Source organism: Pezoporus occidentalis, unplaced genomic scaffold (genome assembly GCF_034315485.1).
Source record: "Pezoporus occidentalis ecotype Australia unplaced genomic scaffold, CSIRO_AGI_Poc_V1 ctg187, whole genome shotgun sequence".
NCBI classification, from domain to species: domain Eukaryota; kingdom Metazoa; phylum Chordata; class Aves; order Psittaciformes; family Psittacidae; genus Pezoporus; species Pezoporus occidentalis.
In genome coordinates, this window is record NW_026913715.1 from 1,516,785 (window position 1) to 1,536,804 (window position 20,020).

The 20,020-nt window shown below is 51.1% G+C and overlaps 4 protein-coding genes across 5 annotated transcripts in view; 3 read left to right on the forward strand and 1 right to left on the reverse strand.

Moving 5' to 3' along the window:
• The window catches only part of RPL12 (ribosomal protein L12), a 137,238-nt gene that overhangs the window by 16,625 nt on the left and 100,593 nt on the right, over nt 1–20,020 (forward strand). The window lies entirely within an intron of this gene.
• On the forward strand, nt 3,782–11,749 carry DPH7 (diphthamide biosynthesis 7). 2 transcript variants are annotated; one of them, XM_062616025.1, is made up of 9 exons: nt 3,782–3,955; nt 4,249–4,385; nt 5,247–5,334; nt 5,808–5,902; nt 6,796–6,962; nt 7,219–7,291; nt 8,378–8,443; nt 8,642–8,814; nt 9,842–11,749. In XM_062616025.1, the coding sequence occupies exons 1-9, from the start codon at nt 3,818–3,820 to the stop codon at nt 10,423–10,425; spliced, it is 1,521 nt and encodes a 506-aa protein (XP_062472009.1). In that variant the 5' UTR covers nt 3,782–3,817; the 3' UTR covers nt 10,426–11,749. The 2 variants fall into 2 exon arrangements, with proteins under 2 accessions (XP_062472009.1, XP_062472010.1); XM_062616026.1 differs by lacking the exon at nt 9,842–11,749 and adding an exon at nt 9,657–9,835.
• MRPL41 (mitochondrial ribosomal protein L41) lies at nt 14,831–15,373 on the reverse strand. Its single transcript, XM_062616031.1, has one exon. It carries the CDS (start codon nt 15,331–15,333, stop codon nt 14,926–14,928), a length of 408 nt encoding a protein of 135 aa, XP_062472015.1. The 5' UTR covers nt 15,334–15,373; the 3' UTR covers nt 14,831–14,925.
• PNPLA7 (patatin like phospholipase domain containing 7) overlaps nt 15,470–20,020 on the forward strand; it is a 124,760-nt gene continuing 120,209 nt past the window's right edge. Inside the window, exons 1-5 of the mRNA XM_062616027.1 lie at nt 15,470–15,588; nt 16,399–16,433; nt 18,780–18,845; nt 19,215–19,302; nt 19,910–19,992. Coding sequence (XP_062472011.1) covers nt 15,552–15,588; nt 16,399–16,433; nt 18,780–18,845; nt 19,215–19,302; nt 19,910–19,992 — 309 coding nt within the window. The 5' untranslated portion in view covers nt 15,470–15,551. The remainder of the gene's footprint in view (nt 15,589–16,398; nt 16,434–18,779; nt 18,846–19,214; nt 19,303–19,909; nt 19,993–20,020) is intronic.

The following is a 20,020-nucleotide window of genomic DNA, read 5'->3' on the forward strand; positions in this document are numbered from 1 at the left end:
TGTAACCTTTCTGTTCAGGCAGCCTAAAATGCCCTGAAGTGTGAAGATGTCAGCAGGAGCTCATCCCATTTTCCTGTAACGGGTTATTTTTTATGGAAACATTCAGTGATTTGCTCCAAATGAACTGAGGTTTCGATGAATATGAAATGGGACACAAATATTTTTTTGAGATAATCCACTGAAAAGGGCAGAAGTTTTTCCTTTTTCCCCTTTTAAAGGCTGCCATTTGTCCTGCCAGTTTTCCATTGCCAGAAATCATGTTTAGCAAAGTGAAGCGCAGCCTTGGAGCATGGAAACACTTCTGCAGCGCTGAGCAGGGAAAATGTCTGCTCCTGATGTATGTGATGTTGCTGCAATAAGAAATGAGGACAGGGAGAGGCTGCAGGTAACATCCTGCTGGGACAACAGGTAGATTCCTTTTGAGCAGCAAATGAAGGAATGGTGAGACAAAAACTGCAAGACTGGGATGGTGGGAACCTCTGGCACTCCTGATCCCAGGGAGTGTGGGAGGGAAGAAAGGGGTGAAGCTGGAGGGGAGGGAAGCTGCCCACTAGCTTCGAGGTCTGTTAAACCATCAGCCAAATGAAAAGCTGCCCAGACATCCTGAAAGGGCTTGGTGATACCACAGGATCTGACCCCAGTGAGCAGCCTCTGGCTCCAGCCTGCCCTTGTGCCAGGGAGGGAAGTGGCTGCAGGGCTTTGAGTCCTGCACAGGTCCCTGCAGTAGGCATGTCTCTGCCTGCAGAACAGCTTTTCCTGCTTGGTGGGGGAAGCTGTGTGACTGATCCTGGCAGAAGATCTTTGTAACTTACAGAGACCTTTCCTTTCTGCAAGGTGTGTCAAAGAGGAACCAGTTACACGTGAACATGGCAGCTCTGCTTCACACAGCCTGTCTGTGTTCTCAGAGGATGAGGCTCTCCTTTCCCCTCTTAAAGACACCAGGCTGAAATGGATATCCTCATATGGGCAAGCATTTCAAAAGCACAGGGTTAGAGCACATGGTCATTTATCTTGGAGCAGGCCTGGTAAATGAGCCCACTTTCAAGGACTTATCCTGAAGGAGATACTCTTTTCCTGCAGGGAACAAAACCTGCATCTTTTACTCCTTGGTTCTCTGAAGCACGGAGTACTCTGCACACACCCCTGCTTCACCTGGGGACCAAAACAAGGCTTAGTGGGTCAGGTTTCCTACCTAGGAACATGTGTTTGGAAAAGGAGCTCCAAAGGACTTCTAGGGAGAAATGTGGGCATGCCTGAGGGGCTGTGAAGGGTTGAGAATGAGAGCAGTGCATAAAGATCAGGGTCCTCTGCCCCCCCCACAGCCTGTTGTACAGTTGTCTGCCTCCCAGCTGGAATCTCCAGCAAGCTGCTTGAGGATCTGTGGATTCATGTGCTTTTGGGAGATGGAATTTGGCCGTTCAAGGCAGTGCAGTCCTGTTGGCATGGCTTTACCACCAGCTGTCTTCCTGTGTCCTTGTGAACGCACGTGGCGTGTTGTGCAGCTGATGGGGATGGATGGGCCTGAGGGTGCCTGCTGGTGTGTCACACTGGTTGATCTTGAGTCACCAGGAGTGGGTGAACATCTGCCTGGTGTAAGGCAGTTCCAGGAGGATCCTGTGGGCTTCTAGACCCTTTGGGAGAGCCTGGAGAAAGATCTCAGCCACAGCTGCAAATTGTCAAATCCAGCTCATGTCAGGAGCCTGCAGCATCACTGATGCTGGCTGTAACAGAAGGGTGCATGCACCGTGTAAATGCATCATGAAATGTTGACCCTTTCCCTCCAGGTGCTCCTTCACATCAAAGCAGGGTGCTATCCCCAATCCCAAACATCCAAAAGTGACGATTAAAACTGGTGAAATTCATGGCTGGCTTAAGTAACACAAAATCTGAAATATAATGTATTCCAGGGCTCAATAACCTTTTGATATGAGCCTTTAATACACCCATGGGATTATACTTCAGTTTTCCTCTGTGGTGGTGATTTAATTTCTGAAGGTAAAAGGGATAGCTAAAAGACTTAAGCGCCTGTGGGTGGCATGGAGACAGTGTAAGTCACTACACTGAGGCCAGGAAGAAATGTTATACCCATTAAACCCACCTAAACCAGAGCCGAGGACAAAAGGAGGTTGGTGTGATCAAACAGCAGCGTGTGGGATGCTTGCGGAGCAAAAAGAAATCCTTCATAAACTGATCTTGTGCTAAGTGTGAAAGATGGAAAGAATAAGATCTGGTAGGTGAAAGGGGGGGGGGGGGCAGACAGACAAACAAAACCCCAAACCCAACATAATGCAATGGGAAATGGAATATAAAGAACATTCAAGTCATGAAACTCGCACGAATCATTTTGAAGATGTCGGGAGCACTCCCTGCCGCTCAGTCCGCTGCCAGCAGCCACCATGCTCCTTAAAGGGAAGGTCTGACCTGAAGTCCCAGCAGAAAGAAGTGAAGTGTTTGCGTGTGTTCATGGGAAAGAGCTGGGGAGTATTTCCGTACGGAGAGCTCAACAGAGAACCACTTAGAACTGGAAGTGCCTTTAGGAGAGAATCAGGTTCACCTGAAATGAGCAGTAACACGTTGCCAGGACACACGGTCCCAGCTGCAGGCTCTAAGGGAGCTCTGGGATGAACAAGCCAAGCTGCCAGCTGCGATGGGGACCCACAGCAAGTGTGAGAGCAGCTTCTGAAATGAGTTTCAGGGCAGCTATGGCAAACTCCAGCCAGGTGAACACAGCAAATTCACAGATGCACCATCAGTGGGCAAATACTGGGATGTAGTCGCTGCAGGTTTGGTACAGGGAGATTCTGCTTCAGAACTGCATGGGAATTGCTTTAATTGCACCAACAAGCAGGGGCTAAAGGCATTTGGTTGGTGCAGTGCTTGAACTTCCCCAATGCGTTTGATCATGACTGTGTTCAAGGAGTTAAGGAAAAAAAGCTGCCTTAGGAAAAGGGGGAATGCTGTCACACAGACTAAATGAAGTTAAAGGGAGGGGTTTTGTGTTGGAGGGAAGTCAATAGATGGATGCTCAATACATTAAAATATAGTTGGGGGAAAAGTAATGACTCGGGAAGGCTGGACCATCCACTGACATGGCTGTTCAGGGCAAGGATGTAACAAGGGCTGAGCGAGGAATTGCAGAGGGATGAGACAGGCTGGTAGGTGAAACTCGGCGTCAATAAAGCCGTGCTGCTCCTGGGAACACATCAACAGAGGAGCTCCTGCCTGGCTGCTCTCGCTCAGCAACGGGAGCCTTGGGTTGTGGAACACGGTCCTGCGGAGCGGCAGCAAACCAGGCTCGGGGGCAGGACGGGAGCAGAGAGCAGCACCACGGTGTGCGCCAGCCGCGCACCACAACGCGAGGGCGCCGTCCTCAGCGTCCCCCGGGACAGGGCTGCGAGGGAAGGCGGCTCCGGGCAGGCCGCGGGATCCCTCACGGTGTGGGACATGTGGGAAGCGCCGCTGCATCAGCCAGGTCTCTGCGGGATGAGGACAGCGATGAGGAAGGAGGTGGGTGCCAAGGGCACACCGGCGCCGATCGCTCTCGGCTGGGTTCAGCCCGAGCAGCAGCGGTCACCTCACGGGCGTTTGCGCCGCAGGCCCCTTCCCTTAGGACACGGCCGGTGCCGGAAGGCCGCGTTTGGGGCGTTAATGGAGAACCCTTCCCCGCGGGGGCTGGGGACGGAGCTCGGCTCGGCCCGCGGGGCTCCTCCTCCTCCTCCTCCTGCTGCGGGAGCGGGCGGGCTCGGGGGCCGCCCGTGACCAGGAAGCAGACGGGCGGCGGTTCCGGAGCCGCCCCGCAGCGTGAGCCCGCCCCGAGATGGCGGCTCCGTGCCGGACGCGGACGCTGCAGGTGGTGGACACGGAGTTCAGCGCGGACGCGGTGGAGTGGTGCCCGGTGGAGGGCTGGCACAGCATCCTGGCCTGCGGCACCTACCACCTGCGCCCGCCCGACAAGGTGAGACCGCGCCTCGGCGGCGATGCCCGCCCTTCGCGGCCGCCTCAGCGGGGCCCGAGGGTCCCCTCGGCCGCCTCAGCGGGGCCCGCCGTGGTTTCCCGGCCGTGGCTCCCCGCAGCGGGGAGGGGCCGCCCGGTGCGGGGCTGTGGAGCTGCCTTGGCCTTAACCCCGCAAGGGAGGGACCTGACGAGCGGGAGCCCCCAGCCCTGCTCCCGCAGCAGCCCTGGTGCGGGAGGTCTGCGGGAGGAGGAAGCACCGCTGAAGCCATGGTGACTTTCCCGTTTCCCGTACAGACTGACTGCCGGGGAAGCAATGGGGCTTGTGACCGCACTGGCCGCCTCTACCTCTATCACTACAACGAGGAGCAGCCTTTCATCCCGCTGACCGAAATCCAGAGGATCGACACCGCTGCCATCCTGGACATCAAATGGTAACGCTGGCCCAGCAGGGACTGGGGCATGGCTGCTGTTCGGGGGATCTCTTTTGCCTGTTGGTGCAGCAGCAAGAGTCGTATTTGTTAATGACGGTGTCCCTGGCTACTTGGAGGGAAGTGTTCTCTGTTTGTTCCAGTAAGCAAAGACCATGCTCATTTCTCTGTTATGCTCTTGTGCTGGCTTATGAGCAGTTGCCTCTTGTTTTAATAGTATGTGTAATATGTTTAGATATGTTTATATAGTATGTATATAGCCGAGATTCATGGAATCTGTAAGGTTGGAAAAGCTCTTTAAGCTCATCCAGTCCAACCGTTCCCTGCCTTGGCACTGCCAAGGCCACCACTAACCCATGGCACTGAGGCCTCGTCTCCACGCTGTGTGAACACTTGCAGGGACGGTGACTGCAGCCCTGCCCTGGGCAGCCTGTTCCAATGCCTGAGCACCCTCTGGGGCAGGAATTGTTCCTCAGCTCCATCTAAACCTGCCCTGGTGCAGCTTGAGGCCGTTTCCTCTTGTCCCATCCCTTGTTCCTTGGGAGCAGAGCCCAGCCCCTCCTGGCTCCATCCTCCTGTCAGGCACTTGTAGGCAGCGATCAGGTCCCCCCTGAGCCTTCTCTTCTCCACACTGAACCCCCCAGGTCTCAGCCATTCCCCATCACGCTTGGGCTCCAGGCCCTGCACCAGCTCCGTTGCTGTTCCATGCATGTGGAACTTGAGGAGGCTGAGGTTTTCTTCGTAAGATTTTTGGTTTTGGTCAAGTACCTTCTTGTGCATCCTGGAATAAAAGTGATGACCTTGTCCTCCACCTAAAATACAAGGAAGATGGATATTCAAGACTTGTTTCACTTGATCTTTTAGGTGCCACATTCCTGTTGCAGAACATCCCATGGTTGGCATTGCAGACTCCACAGGCGCCGTGGAGTTTTGCCACCTGACGGGAAGCGAGGTAGGTGGCTGTAACGCCTGCTGCTGTTGAAGTTGGATTTAGTCCATTGATAGATCTCTGGTGTTATCAGCAGTGTGTGGAGACTTGCAGGAAAGCTGCATGGTTTCCATGGCTTCCTCAGTATGCTTAGCTTTTTAAGCATTGCTTTTGCCTCCTGATAATGTTTCTTATAAATTCCACAAATTGGCACCAGAGAGGCTGGCTGGGCTCTACCCACCTGCACGGAGTGGGAAATGCAGGGCATAGAAGCATATCCTGGGAACTGTCAGTTTAGAATAAGTACAGACTAAGTGGTAAATGTAGCAGAAAGTGCAGAGTTAATAAAAGCAGGGACATTTCATTTCTTCTTTAGTGTGGGACCCTAATATACTCATCTGTCTCTGGAAAACACCTGCAGTGGAAGTAAGCAGTACAGATTTTGCTATATACCTGCTGTCTTCCCAGTCTTAACCCATCCCTTTTCTTTCCAGTAGAAGAACAGCTGCATGTTGGAGCCGTGCTTCAGGGTTGATCTCGGTGCACAGTGTCTGGCTTTGTCTTTAGACTGGTCCACTGGACGAGAGCAATGGTGAGCATGGGAGGTAAAGGCTGGTACTGGAGTTCATTGTGCGTGCGACAGCTTTCAGGCATAAGTTGAGGGCTTTGAATGACTCTTTGGTGGATTCTACTGTGGGATCCACTTCTCTGGGCACCCTGTGCCAGCGCCTCAGCACCCTCACAGGGAAGAGCTTCTGCCTAAGAGCTCATCTCAGTCTCCCTCGGGCAGGTTAAAGCCATTCCCCTTGGCCTGGCCCTACAGGCCCTTGTCCCAAGCCCCTCTCTGGGTTTCCTGCAGCCCCTTTAGGCACTGGAGCTGCTCTAAGGTCTCCCCTTCAGGAGCCTTCTCTTCTCCAGGCTGACCCAGCCCAGCTCTCTCAGCCTGGCTCCAGAGCAGAGCTGCTCCAGCCCTCACAGCATCTCTGTGGCCTCCTCTGGACTCACTCTGAGAGCTCCATGTCCCGCTTGTGTTGGGGGCCATAGGAAGAGAGCAGGAACAGTCAGGATCAGCCAGTGCTTCCGATGTCTGTGACAGAAGGGAAATAAAACATTTCTTTGCACTCCAGAGGAGGGAAGAGACTTTGAGAGGTCCATGTCAGTGTGAAAAATTAAAATCCCTCTTCATATGGAATTTGTTTATTGATGGAATATCAAGCATGTGAGAAATCAGGTTTTGCATCTAGGAGAAGAACAGAGCGAGGGCTTGTTTTCTTTCCCTCATATGAGCAGTTTGCTCCTGCTGTGAATCAGGGAATGGGGATCATTGGTATAGATGATTTTAAGAAAGGATGGGCTGAAGCTGAAAAGAACAATATAAATCTGTGCCTGCCTTCTGCTGCAGTACCAGTTTCTGTCAATGTTCAGTTGAATCAAACATCTCTGATTGTTTCAGTAATTTCCACTGTTTTCTGTTTTCCATTCTAGTGGATGTCCTTTGAGAGTGATCAGCAGTGACTCAGAGGGGAAGCTGAATCTTTTGGCCATAGATGAATCTGCTCCTTCTGTGCATATCCTGAACCAGTGGGAAGCTCACAAATTTGAGGCCTGGATTGCTGCTTTTAATTACTGGGACACGGATATTGTGTATTCAGGTCTGTAAGGGCTGAGAATCTCATTTGGGAGTGTTGGGGTGGGGGCATCTTGTTTAGGGATGTGTGTTTCTTGGGATTTTTCCTTCCAGGGATGAGTGTGCTGCTGGCATCACACCTCTTGAAAGAAGTGAGGCCTCTGCTGGGGGAAAAGGCTTCTGGATTGTGGGAAGTGGTTGGATTTAATTAGGAGAAGCTGTACCTTATAAACTGTACTTTGGGTAATCACTCAGGGCAGTGATGTCCTGTCATTGTGCAGGAGGAGATGACAACCTGCTGAAGGGCTGGGACACCAGGCGCAGGCCAGAGGATCCTGTCTTCACCAGCCGGAGGTGGGTGAGTGGTGTATGTGGCTGGACCTGCAGTGGGTGTGTGTGATTACACCATGCTCCCATCCCCTTCCCGAGGCATGGAATTCAGAGACATGCAGGGACAGTGGAGTCCTGTTTCTGCCACCTTGGGGAAATGGAGGCATCTGTTAGGGTTTGTCATCAGGGACTATTCATCAGGGGTTGTAGGCACAGGTCAAGGAGTGATGGGTTTAAACTGACAGGAGACCGAGATGAGCTCTTAGGCAGAAGCTCTTCCCTGGGAGGGTGCTGAGGCGCTGGCACAGGGTGCCCAGAGAAGCTGTGGCTGCCCCATCCCTGGCAGTGCTCAAGGCCAGGTTGGACACAGGGGCTTGGAGCAAGCTGCTCTAGTGGAAGGTGTCCCTGCCTGTGGCAGGGGTTGGAGCTGGAGGAGCTTTAAGGCCCTTTCCAACACAAACCTTTCTTTGATTCTATAATCAGGATAATTTAAGGTTGAAACTTTCTTCTCCATATCCTTCAACATAATAAACCAACTCCTGATGTAGCTTCTTCCTAAAAGAAGGATCCTGATTTACACTTATTTTGGGAATTTCTATGTGTGTAAAATTTGGATATCTTAGTATGGAATGATTTTAGAAAATATGTTATTCTCCACTGTTCATTCACTTTAAGTAATCTCTTTTTTCCCTGGTGGCATAAACTATCTTTTAGAATATGATGAAAACAATATGCAGAGCTCTGGTAAAATTTGATATGCAACCTTAAAATACACTATGGATTATTGCTATGGAAATAGTAATGTTGGGAGGAAAGACTCCTGGGAATGGAGCTGCTTTGCTGAAATTCTTGCAGGCTTTGAACAGCAGTTCATGGTGCACATAGTAGTAGAAAATATTTGTGCTGAGAGACTGTGAGTAGAAGTTTTGCCTTGGAAAGGCTGTAGGACTGTGTAGGAGAACAGATTTGGTGTTTCACTGGATTGAACTTTGAGCTTGCATTATTCTCCTGACACCTTGATGCAGTAATGTGGCCCCAAACCCTTTGAAACTTAAGGAAGAATCCCTTCTCAAGTCACCTCTTCCCTCTGCTCTGTGTTCCTCTTTGCAGACATTCCATGGGTGTGTGCAGCATTCAGTGCAGTCCCCACCGGGAGAACCTTCTGGCTACTGGCAGGTAAGTCCCTTTGGGCTGCTCTTCATTAGTGTCACCAGTCTCCTGTTACTCTGAACATGCTCCTGCTGCTCAAGGTGTGGCCTCTTCAGAAATCCAGTGTGGTGGAGAGCACGGGATCTTCCCTAAGTTTCTCCTGTGCTTGCTGCTCTGCACCAGCATTGTTGTTTCTCTGCCCATTTATTTGTGACCTGTCTCCAGCTATGACGAGCACGTGCTGCTGTGGGACACCAGGAACATGAAGCAGCTGTTGGCAGACACCCACGTTGAAGGTGGTGTGTGGAGGCTGAAGTGGCACCCAACGTGTGACTTCGTGCTGCTGGCAGCCTGCATGCAGAGTGGCTTCAAAATCCTCGACTGCCGCGGGAGCTTGGGTGAGTGGTCCATGGATTGGAGGTGCCCTTGTGCTGCTCTCCTGTCCTGCCTCTGGGTTAACAGGGAGATTCCAGCTCTGAGCTTGCCAGAACGACCTGGATGTTGTTAGTAGCGAGATTTCATTCCAGGTTGAGGTAACTCTTCCAGCTTTCCCAGACCTGTCCTCATATCGGCCTGATGGGCTGTGCACAGGCACTGTTGTTACTCATCTCTTAATATCTCATCACTTCACTTTGAGGGCAGAAAGCCTGTTTGGTTTGGTGTGAAGACTTTGCCTGTCAATGTGACCCTTCTGGTTATTATTCATCTAGATGGTTTCAAAGAGGTTCTTCTGAATGTCAGGTGGTGCTTTACTGTCAGCAGAAGTTACTGACCTGCTGGTGGATTGGTTGTTGCTTCAACAAGGAAATGCTGTGCAGTCTGGTTAATCTAGAATAGCACGAATAAACCCTCTGTGTGAATCAGAGGGTATTTGCATGATTAAAAAGCTGTTTGCATTCACATTACAAATACAACCTGACATAAAATGGTTGCCTCCCTGGGCTTCTCCTGGCCTTGGGCAGATCTGCAGCTTGTGAAATGAGGATAACATTTCTCCTGTGTAGGGGATGGAGGACCTGGTGTCCACTGGATGTCACAGGCATATGCTGAAAGCTCACACATCTGCAGTTTCTTGCCCACCAGAGCCTGCTTGGTAATGTCCCCAGGTGTGTTTGGGCTCAGTGCAGGTCACCCTGTGAGCTGCCTTGGCTTTCTTGAGCCTTATTAGGTGTTCTGAATTATGAGGCTCTCTATCCTCATGCATGTTAAAGCCTCTTCTCCCACCTGCTTACTGAACCAGGGAAAATCAAGACTAATGAGAAGTGGCTGAGAAATCATCAGGAGAGGCAGGATCTTATTGCTCCTACAGCAATAACCAGAGAATTCTTCCTGTAGGACACAGCCAATGCTAGAATGGCTTCTGGGCAGGCTGCCACCATTTCCCAACTTGATTTCTGCTCATTTCATGTTATTATTTCTTTCAAGCGGAAAACACAGAGGAATGCACCATCCTGTCATCCTATGTCTTGCACAATTCCTTGGCCTATGGGGCTGACTGGTCAAGGCTGTGTCCAAGGGGTTCCTTGACTGCCACACAGGACTCCACTGCTGCATGCCAATCTTCAGAGGAGCTTGTGGGAAGATCAGAGGAAGGAGATGAGAGACTGAATTTTCAGGTCCAAAACCTGAAGATCATTTATGAGTCTCCTACAGCTACTTTTGATGTGATACTGGATGAGGAGAGCGAAGGCCCTGCCCCACCACTCAAAGCACAGCGGGATCCTGAGCTGCCCAGGGCTCCTGAGCTGGCTGGGGGCTCTGATTTAAAGGGGAGCTTGGATTTGGCTGTGGGTCCAGCCCGAGGGGTAGGTTCTGGCTCAGGAGCCAAGAGACCCTCAGGCATGGGCCTGGCCAGTGATTCAGCCACATCGCTCGACAGCCCCAAGGAAATGAGTATTGTAGCAACTTGTTCCTTCTATGACAACATCCTTCATGTGTGGAAGTGGGAGATGAGCCTCATTCCAAGTGCTGGGTCTCCACCTGAAAGAACAGCCCAAAGTCTGCACTGACCAGAACTGGGGAGAGGGGGAGGAAAACTCCTGTGCCAAGAGTGACATCTGCACTTGGTCCTATCTGATTTCTGTTGGGCTTCTCCAGTTTTGTTGTTGAGCTTGTGAGTCTTGTAAGGCCGATGCTGATGGAATTCCACTTTGCTTTGAGGCCTGTGGCCAAGAACAGACACGTTTATTTAGTTTTCCCTCACTGTACTCACTCCGAGCAGGACACCTTCCTCTCGGTGGCTGCTTGTTTGTACCTTGTATTTGAATCCCTCCGGGGCTGGTTTGTGTTTGCTTGGTTGATGTCTTAATCCTGATCTCCTCCTTCCATCACAAACCAAACCCGTCTGCGCTGCTGCCTGTAGATGAACACTATGCTCAGAGGATCCCTGAGTGTCTTGGAAAAGCCCACGAGCAGAGGTGTGGCTGTGCAACCTGCCAACTGGGATGGACTTGGAGAATATGCTTACAGCCAGGGGCTTATGGTGATCTTCCCAAGGGAGAAAGTCTTTTCTAGAAGGAAATCCCGACTGACTGGTGTGACCGGCAGCAGTTTGGTGGCTTTGCTCCAAGCGGGGCCTTTCCTGTTAAGGATTCTGGTGTCTCCACAGCCTGACTTTATACTGGCCTCACCAGCTGGTTGTCATCTTGCTGAGCACCTCTGAGCTGAGCACATCCTGGCTTGGCAGAACCAGTGCAGTCAGCAGTACATGTGCAGGTGCCACGCTTCCCACTCTCCACAGCAAGACGTATCTTTAGCTCCAAAGTCAAGAGCTTTCAGTTCTTTAAAGGTGAACAGCTTTAAGATCCAAACCTCCACAAAGTATAAGCAGTGTTTCCTGACATCTTTTAAGGTCAAATTAAGTACAGAAACCAAAATCTTACTAATGTTGCCCTAACTACCTCCAGGGATGGCTGCAGGTTTCTCATGGTTGCTCCATTAGCTTTCTTTTTTCACTGTGAAATAGCAGCAAAACACCAATTCTGGAACACTTTCTCTTATTATCTTCCTAGAAACAAAAAACCAGCTTAAATTAGGTAAGTAACATCTAGCTTGCGTGGTTACTTTTTGAGGGTCCTAAAGAATTTAGTTGTCTGGGGGGAAAGAAACACCAGCACCAGGGATCTGTCTGTAACAGTGCTGCTTCTGAACCAAGGTACAGCTGGGAAGGATCATGCTGCTTCAAACCCCCTTGTTCAAGGGTGAATGTGTATTTTGGAGAACATTCTTGAGCACTGTTACATGGGGATTCGTATTAGTATTGTGAACAAGAGCTTTTGTTAAAAAAAAACACCCTATTTTTGGATGTTTCTAAAATAAAATCGATAGAAGTGATTTCTCTTTCTTGGTTGTTTTGGGTTTAAGAGGCTCTTCAGTGAGGTTCTCCAGTGAGGACCTTCCTCCTGTCCTGTAGTGCCTGCAGTGCTCCAGGCTCAGGGTGTGTGGTGGCAGTGAGTGTTCTCTAGGGGTTGGAGCAAATGATCCTCACATAGAATCAGCCAGGCTGGAAAAGCCCTTTAAGCTCATCACGTCCAATGGTTCCGCCAGCACTGCCAAGGCCACCACTAAGCCATGGCACTGAGGGCCTCATGTACATGGTCTGTGAACACTTCCAGGGATGGTGACTCCAGCACTGCCCTGGGCACCCTGTTCCAATGCCTGAGCACCCTCTTTGTGAAGAGAACTACCTTTCAGGTAGTTGTAGGGAGTGATCAGGTCCCCCCAAGCCTTCTTTCTCCAGACTGAACCCCCCCCAAGGTCCCTCAGCCGTTCCCCATCACACTTGTGCTCCAGGTCCTGCACCAGCTCCATTGCCCTTCTCTGGCCCTGCTCCAGCACCTCAATGTCTGTCTTGTAGTGAGGGCCCCAGAACCGAACACAGGATTTGAGGTGCAGCCTCACCAGTGCCCAGTAGAGGGGAATGATCACTGCCCTGGCCCTGCTGGTTACACTGTTTCAGCTTTATCAGCTATAGCTTTTTCAGCTATATCAATTCTACAACCAGATCTTTTGAATCAACTAGAAAACGTTTACCATGGTGTTGGCCATTTAAAACTATTTCTGTCCCTTGAATGTCACGGCAAATCGTTTCTATTTAATGTCACCATTCAGTTAATAAACACACACGGTAGCTTGACCAAAGGATTTGAAATAAAACGACCTGCTATTGCCCAGGCATAAGTCACAGCTGCAGGTGCTTATGACAGAAACCTGTGTTGAGACCAGTGTCAGTACAGCCACATGGACATCACATCAAACTGTGCTGCTTCACAAAAATAGAAGGTTTTTTTTGGACAGGGGTCATAAAATTGCATCCGGAATTACAAACGTCTAACCTGTATCTACCCTTTTCTTTTGGACAGTATTTCTCTAAAGACACTGAAAATCATCTATTTCAGTTGGGTAGCTGCTGTTCAGAGCAGTAAATGAGTGAAAATGAACGGCACAGTTTGGCAAAGAAACCCCAGCGTTTTGGTTTGTATTTGTTAATGAAAATTAAGTTTGGTCTTCAGCACTCCAGAGGCCTTTCAGGGTTCTCTAGTAAGAAACCAGCACTTGGAAAAGACACTAAATTCAGACTGGCACTGCAACCAAAAAGTCCACCACTAGAACTGAACAAAGTCACTAATCTTTTACCCTCTATTAGTGTTTTCCTCAGCTCTTCATGTTGGCTTATTGGGATTGGCATGACAACGTGCTATCAAATGCTGATGTTGGAAAGACGTGCAACTTTATTATCCCAAAGGGAATTCAATTTAGAGAAGAAGCACAATTTAGAAGTTTAATCTCAGTGAGAGCACCCAGGGCTTGTCCCTGTAGTGACACAGCTTTGGACTACATCTTAAAACTTTGTAATGCTTTTTTATTGCCACATGAGATTAAGAGGAGTCCGAGGTGGGCAAAGCTGGAGAGGAGTCACCAATGCACCCAGACTGGGGCACTTGAGTTAGTGTTATGCCAGACTTGCTTTGCCTGAGGGGTGAGGAGTCTCCTGTTTAATCAGCCCTTATGCAGGGAAGGTGAATTGTTGAACCCAAGTTGGTGTGGGCATTCAGGGGTGCAGGACATGTTGCTCTACAGCCCTGCCTTCAGCTCTGGCCCTATGGCAGAGCTCATCCTTCTGGAAAGTGCCAGTGGAGTCCAAGAAACATCTCCAGAGGGAGGGGGCAAAACACCACCTCTGCCCACGCACCCTGTCCCCAGCTGGAGGCAGAAAACTGCTTTGTGCAGCCATTACTCTGATGGGCTTACAGATGAATGAACCCCTCTGCAGCCCTGATCCAGCTCTGGGGCAACAACACAAGAGGGATGTGGAGCTGTTGGAGCGAGTCCAGAGGAGGCCACAGAGATGCTGCGAGGGCTGGAGCAGCTCTGCTCTAGAGCCAGGCTGAGAGAGCTGGGCTGGGTCAGCCTGGAGAAGAGAAGGCTCCTGAAGGGGAGGCCTTAGAGCAGCTCCAGTCCCTGAAGGGGCTGCAAGAAAGCTGGAGAGGGGCTTGGGACAAGGGCCTGTAGGGACAGGCCAAGGGGAATGGCTTTAACCTGCCAGAGGGGAGGCTGAGATGAGCTCTTAGGCAGAAGCTCTTCCCTGTGAGGGTGCTGAGGCGCTGGCACAGGGTGCCCAGAGAAGCTGTGGCTGCCCCATCCCTGGCAGTGTTCAAGGGCAGGTTGGACACAGGGGCTTGGAGCAAGCTGCTCTAGTGGAAGGGGTCCCTGCCCGTGGCAGGGGTTGGAGCTGGATGAGCTTTAAGGTCCCTTCCAGCACAAACCAGTCTGGAATTCTAAGAAAACATGCTCTTTCCAATGGCATTAAACATTTAGAACTCAGCAGTTTCTTCTTTAAAGCACTGCACACGGTTATGTGTCACTTGTATCCACTTAATTTGATGATCAGGAAGACTCTGCTCTGCCAGGAATTTATATCCAAAAATAACAATTCCCGAGCCATGCTTCACATACAGTCAGTTACTCTGTAGCCTCAAGCAGCTGCACTAAGGACCGGACATTCAACGCACCCATGAACTGCATCTTGAGTTACTCTGAAAGCTTTACACCTGGAAAAGCCCATCGCGGGCTGCAGGTCTCTCCTCAGAGGGAGTCTAGGGCATGGACAGGGGTCAGTCCATTGACAAGTTCCCACTACCTGTGGCTGCTGCTCGGTGTGAGTATTAGCAACACCCTGCTCCCCATTGGCGGGGAGCCCCACGCTGCCCTAGGGTGACACGCTGTGACCCCCCCGCCCCGTTCCCCGAGCCAGGAATTCCTGCCGCGAAGGAACCGCTGATGTTTCAGCAACCCAGAGAGAAGCCGCCTCCCGCTCCCCCCAGCAGCTCCGGGCACGCCATGATGGGAGATAAGCACTAACTGCCTCCCCCACCCCCGTCCCCCGCGATGTGTATCAGACACTGCAGACAGACCGAGGAGGAAGGGTTTGCTTTTAATGGCCGGTGTCCGGAGCAGTCCCGTCCTGGTGCCGGTGCGGGTCGTGCCTCGCCGGGCGGCGGCGCTCCCGCCTACCGCATGTAGTTCTTGGGGAAGAGCTGGAAGAGCTTGCCCTCCTGCGTGGGCTCGAAGCCGTACTTCTCCAGGTTGTTGGGGTCGAAGGTGCCGTCCTTCACGTCCTTCTCGATGCGCGGAGCCACCAGCTCGCTGAAGAGCTGCTTGGCCGTGGCGGGCGGCTCGGAGCCCTCGGGGGCGCGGTACGACACGTACGGCTTGAGCTTGAAGCCGGTGAGGTCGGGGACGATGAACTCCGGCACCATCTGCGGGATGCGGATGAATTTCTTGCCGGCCGTGAGCACCCCGGCCCGCCGGGCGCCGCGGCCCTTGTAGTGCGTGCGGGGCCCGCGCTTGCTGGTGAACGGCGACATGCGGTCCGCGCCCCGCACCAGCCCGCGGGCCAGCTCCTGCAGCAGCCCCATGGCGGGCCCGACACCTGCTAACACCGCTCCTTCCTATTGGCCGAAACACCACCGCCAACCCGCTCCGCCTATCGTGCCCCCAAAAAGGCGGGACCGGGACTCCTCCGCCAATCAGCAGCGAGGAACCCCGGGTGTGGGCGGGGTTTGCAGCTCCCCTCAGCGGACGGTGGCGGCGGGCGGGGTCTTCCTTTCGCCAACTTCGCCCCCGGGCCGCGGGGATGACCTTTGACCTGGCGGCGCCGGGACCGGCGGCAGGTGAGGGGGCTCCCGCCGACGGGGAGCGGGGCCCGGTGGGCTCGGGCCGTGCCGCTCCGTGCCGGGACATTGCCCTGGGGGACCTGCTTTTGGCGTCTGTGCTGCGTGGTTTGGTGTAATGGGGCTTAGGGGGGAGCTCGGTCTGATGGGGAGGCCCGGGGCTGGCGGGGCCGCGCTCGTCTGTGAGGGGTCTGCCCCGGTAAACAGCGTCCCCCGGCAGCAGCTGCTCCGGTGCCTTTCCAGAACCAGGAAATGGTTTGTGTTGGAAGGGACCTCAAAGCTCATCCAGCTCCAACCCCTGCCCCGGGCAGGGACACCTTCCACTAGAGCAGCTTGCTCCAAGCCCCTGTGTCCAACCTGGCCTTGAACACTGCCAGGGATGGGGCAATGTTCGGTTCCTCACAGACACCGACCCCCTGCGGTGGCTCCGCGGGTGCTGCAGGGTGTAGGCACCGGGGTCCTGTTCCCGTGGGTGCTGCCAGCACTTGGGGAGTCTCGGGGGGAGGCTTCTCTGAGGAGAGCTGAGGTACAGCAGAGCCAAGCTCCGTCGTACACAGCCCAGAGGATTGGTGTTGTCGGTGCCGGTATCAGAGCCTCTCCTCGAAAGGGTGCTGGGCTCTGTTGCTCAACTCAGAAGAAAAGAAGTAGAAAACCACCCAGCTTCCCCTAACTTGGCTGGTTCTGCCGGACAGGAAGAGCTGTTCTGGTGACGCTTTGTGTTGGGGAGTTCAGAAGAGTTTGGTTTAGAGTGAGGCCATCTCTTAACTGGCTCTTGTCTTGTTTTCATTTGTGCTCCTGGCCTATCTCTAGACATGGATGAAGACGGCAACAGCACCAGCCTTGAGGTACGATATGCTTTGTTGTTGATTTTGGGTGTCTTTGTTTCCCCATTGCTGTCTGCAGAAGCTGAAAGCTACTGTGCTGAATTTGATAACGCTTGTGTAATGTCTTTAGCTGCCTTTACTTTGTAAACACCTTTCCTGCGAGATTTTTGTCTTTCCAAAAACTTCAGTATTAGTGCAGTTTTGTGTGTGTTTTTAGTATTTTAAATTTTAACATGTTTTTTACTGCAAACCATTCAAAATCTGCTTCATGTTCCAAGCTGTTAGTGTGATGATCTGATTGAAGTGCCTTTTGCTTCAACAGTATGTTTTTTATCCTAAACTCGGCAAAATGTGGTGTTCTTTGGCCACAAGCTCTTCTTGAGTTTGTTCTTGCTTATAAATACAAACGTCACAGTCCTGTGGCAAGGCCCGTGGTGCTTGTCACAGCAATGAAGGATAAGGCCCACAATAGGAAGTAATTCTTTCCACAACTAAAACCAGCACACATCCCACCTGCACACTGCTGAGAAGCGTTCTGGGAAAGTCCAGTACTTGTAGTCAAGCTGTGGGTGAGTGGAGCCATGTATGACATGCAGAGAGAGCTGAGATTTTGTTCAAGCCCCATCCAGCCTGGCCTTGAGTACTGCCAGGGATGGGGCAGCCACAGCTTCTCTGGGCACCCTGTGCAAGTGCCTCAGCACCCTCACAGGGAAGAGCTTCTGCCTAAGAGCTCATCTCAGTCTCCCCTCTGACAGGTTAAAGCCATTTCCCTTGGCCTATCCCTACAGGCCCTTGTCCAAAGCTCTTCAGGTTTTTTGTAGCCCCTTTAGGCACTGGAATACTCTGTGTAAGACACAGAGGAAGCTCTGGAGTGCTGCTAGAGCCCTCCTCTGAGAGGTCCTGCAGGCTTGGGCTGTCAGGTGGCCCTGCAGAGCTGATGACTTCACCACCACCTCATACTTCTCTCAAATGCTGTCCTGTACCGGTAGCTGTTGACGTGTCTCAAGTATCTGTATGGGTGCAACCTGTCTGCTTCCTTGGTCTGCTTTTCCTGGAGGATTGTCAGTGCTTGAGAGGACACTCCATTAGGCAGGGAGGGGAAATACCATGTCTTCACTGGTGTTCATGGGAAACCTTGCAAGAACCTCTTGGTTTTTCTTGGAGGTGTGAATTTCCTCTTTCCCTTGTTGCTTTTCTGCACTGAGACACGAGAGCTCTGGCTGTGTATGTACATGGTTTATTCTTTTGCTCATGGATATGTTTCTTCTCCTGACAGCAGCAATGTGACTGTCAGTTGGCAACTACTATGGTTGCTGTTATTTGAGACCCCACAGGCCTGCACAGTAGCAGAACTGAGCGTGTCCCTGACACTGTCAAGGGGAAATCAGTGCAGTGACCACAACAGACGCACCAAGAACATTTTACCAGCATGTGTTGGATTTGTTGCTAACAAATTTTCATCTTTTCATTTGTTTTTTTTTCCAATTCTTGTGACTTTCCACTACAATCCACTAATAATAGTCTGACAAATGTGGTGGTAGGGTTAGTTTGACTCATGCTGGGAAGACAACTTGTTGATATGCCCTGTTAAAAGCAGCCTAAGATGACAAACTGCTCTGTTTGAGTTGGCTGCTTAGGCAGGAGTTTATTTATGCTGTAGAACTGGAATGAATTCCATGAGCAGGACTAGTTTGGTGGCTCCTGGTGTGCATTTCAGTTTCCTCTTGGTGACAAAGCTGAATGAGGAGGTCATCTCAGGAGCTGAGGGCAAACACTGGGCCTAGAGCTGCCTGTAAATTCAGGTCCTTGTAAGGTTGAAGACTTACAGGGAGATGTATTTGTCCTTGTACTCTGTTTCCTGCTTTTCCTAATATTTGGTTTGCTTCCCCCACTCCTCCCCATTCTGGTAAGTTTTGAGCTGGCATTTGTGAGCTTGTTTTAACTGCCAGCTTTTTTCCTGATCAAAATGGTCAGCATAGGTCCCAGGACACTATACTTGCAGTTAGAACTTGTTCCCGTGTGCTTTGTTTTCTTGTTATGCTGCTTTATGACTTTTTTTCTCAGTCTCATAAAGCCCTTCACATTTGGTTCTCATCCTTGTTGCTTGAAGTAAGATAGGATCACCAGGAAATGTTATCCCCTGGCTGTCTGACCCTGGTTTAGGATGCTTAGGAATGTGTTGAACTGATGCTCCACTGGTGACCCCTTTCCCTTGTCCTGTGGTGGCAAAGTGGACTTTAGATAGAAGAAAGATGTTGGAAAATAACAATGAAGTTGTGTTGCATGCAGCAGACCAGGTGCTGAGATGCTTTTACAGAGGTTTTTTTTCCTAATGGGAGACTACTCTCACCTTCCTTTCATTGCCAGGCTGTGCTGCCAGCTGGCGGGACCCGGATCCTCCGGTTTGTGGAAGACAGGATACAAACCACTATGGTAAGTGCAGCTTCCATCAGCTGGGGGAGGACTGGCTGTGCAAAACTAGGAGATAGCTTCGTGCGAGGTGTAGGAGTTCTACTAAGTCACAGCCAAAGTCTGAGTGTTTGTTTCTTTGCTGTTGCTGTGCATGAGGCAGGAGTTATTCCTGTTGTTTCATCTCATGCACATGGAGTTGATCACAGATCTCTGGGGAAAAAATGCTGAATATCTTGTATGTGAACTTATGAGTGAATTATTTATGAACGTACTTGACTTGTAGACATCTTACTGGAGTGTGCTCAGTGTGCTCCAGCCCTCCACAAAGTACTTAATAATTCTCAACATTAGAAGTTACTAACTTCTTTCCCTGCTAAATTCCTCTCACAGCTGACTGGAATTGCAATTGGAGCTGCAGTCGCATTACTACTCATAGCAGTTGTGGTGTTTGTCGTTTACAGAAGAGTCAGACAATCTAGTAAGTACTTAATGACTGTGTGTGTTTTAAACACAGTTTTCTCTGCTACCTTCAGTGTGTTTATAACAACACGTGGTAGATGTTAGCTGTGAAGGTTGTGGTTCTGGCAGGAAGACAGCTTTAAAAGGGTGAAGAACTTGTGTTGATTCACTCACCCAGGTCTGAACATAGAATTCCTGTCACGTGCAGGATGCTGCAGGGTTTTATTTTCTCTGCTGTGCGATATCTTTAGTATCAGTTGCAAATCATGCAAAGAATTTCAACCCTGCTACGATTTCAGTGTCACAGTAATGAGAAACGGCTGAACTGGAGGTTTCCCATGTGAGATTAAAATTACCTGAACCTTGTATCCATGGAGAGAGCCTTTTTCTCTGCCCTGGGGATTAGGTAGAGCCTGAAGCCAGCTCTTCCCTAGTCTGCCTTGGCTAACCAGAGCTGGGTAATGAGGTATCTTGTGTTGGTTCACATTCCAAAGCTTGCTGCTTTGGAGATGGGAGCCATGGCTGTTAAGCGTGTTATAGCACAGTTACCAACCTGTGCTCAGTGTCCTTCCCTTCAGTGTGGAGCTGCAGGTGGTGGTCTCTGATGTGGTACTTCTGTGTTCCAGAGCAACCTCAGCCTCAGGTGCCTCAGTACCGATTTCGCAAGCGGGACAAGGTGATGTTCTATGGGCGGAAGATCATGAGGAAGGTGAGTGCCTCTGCCACGGGGAGGGGGA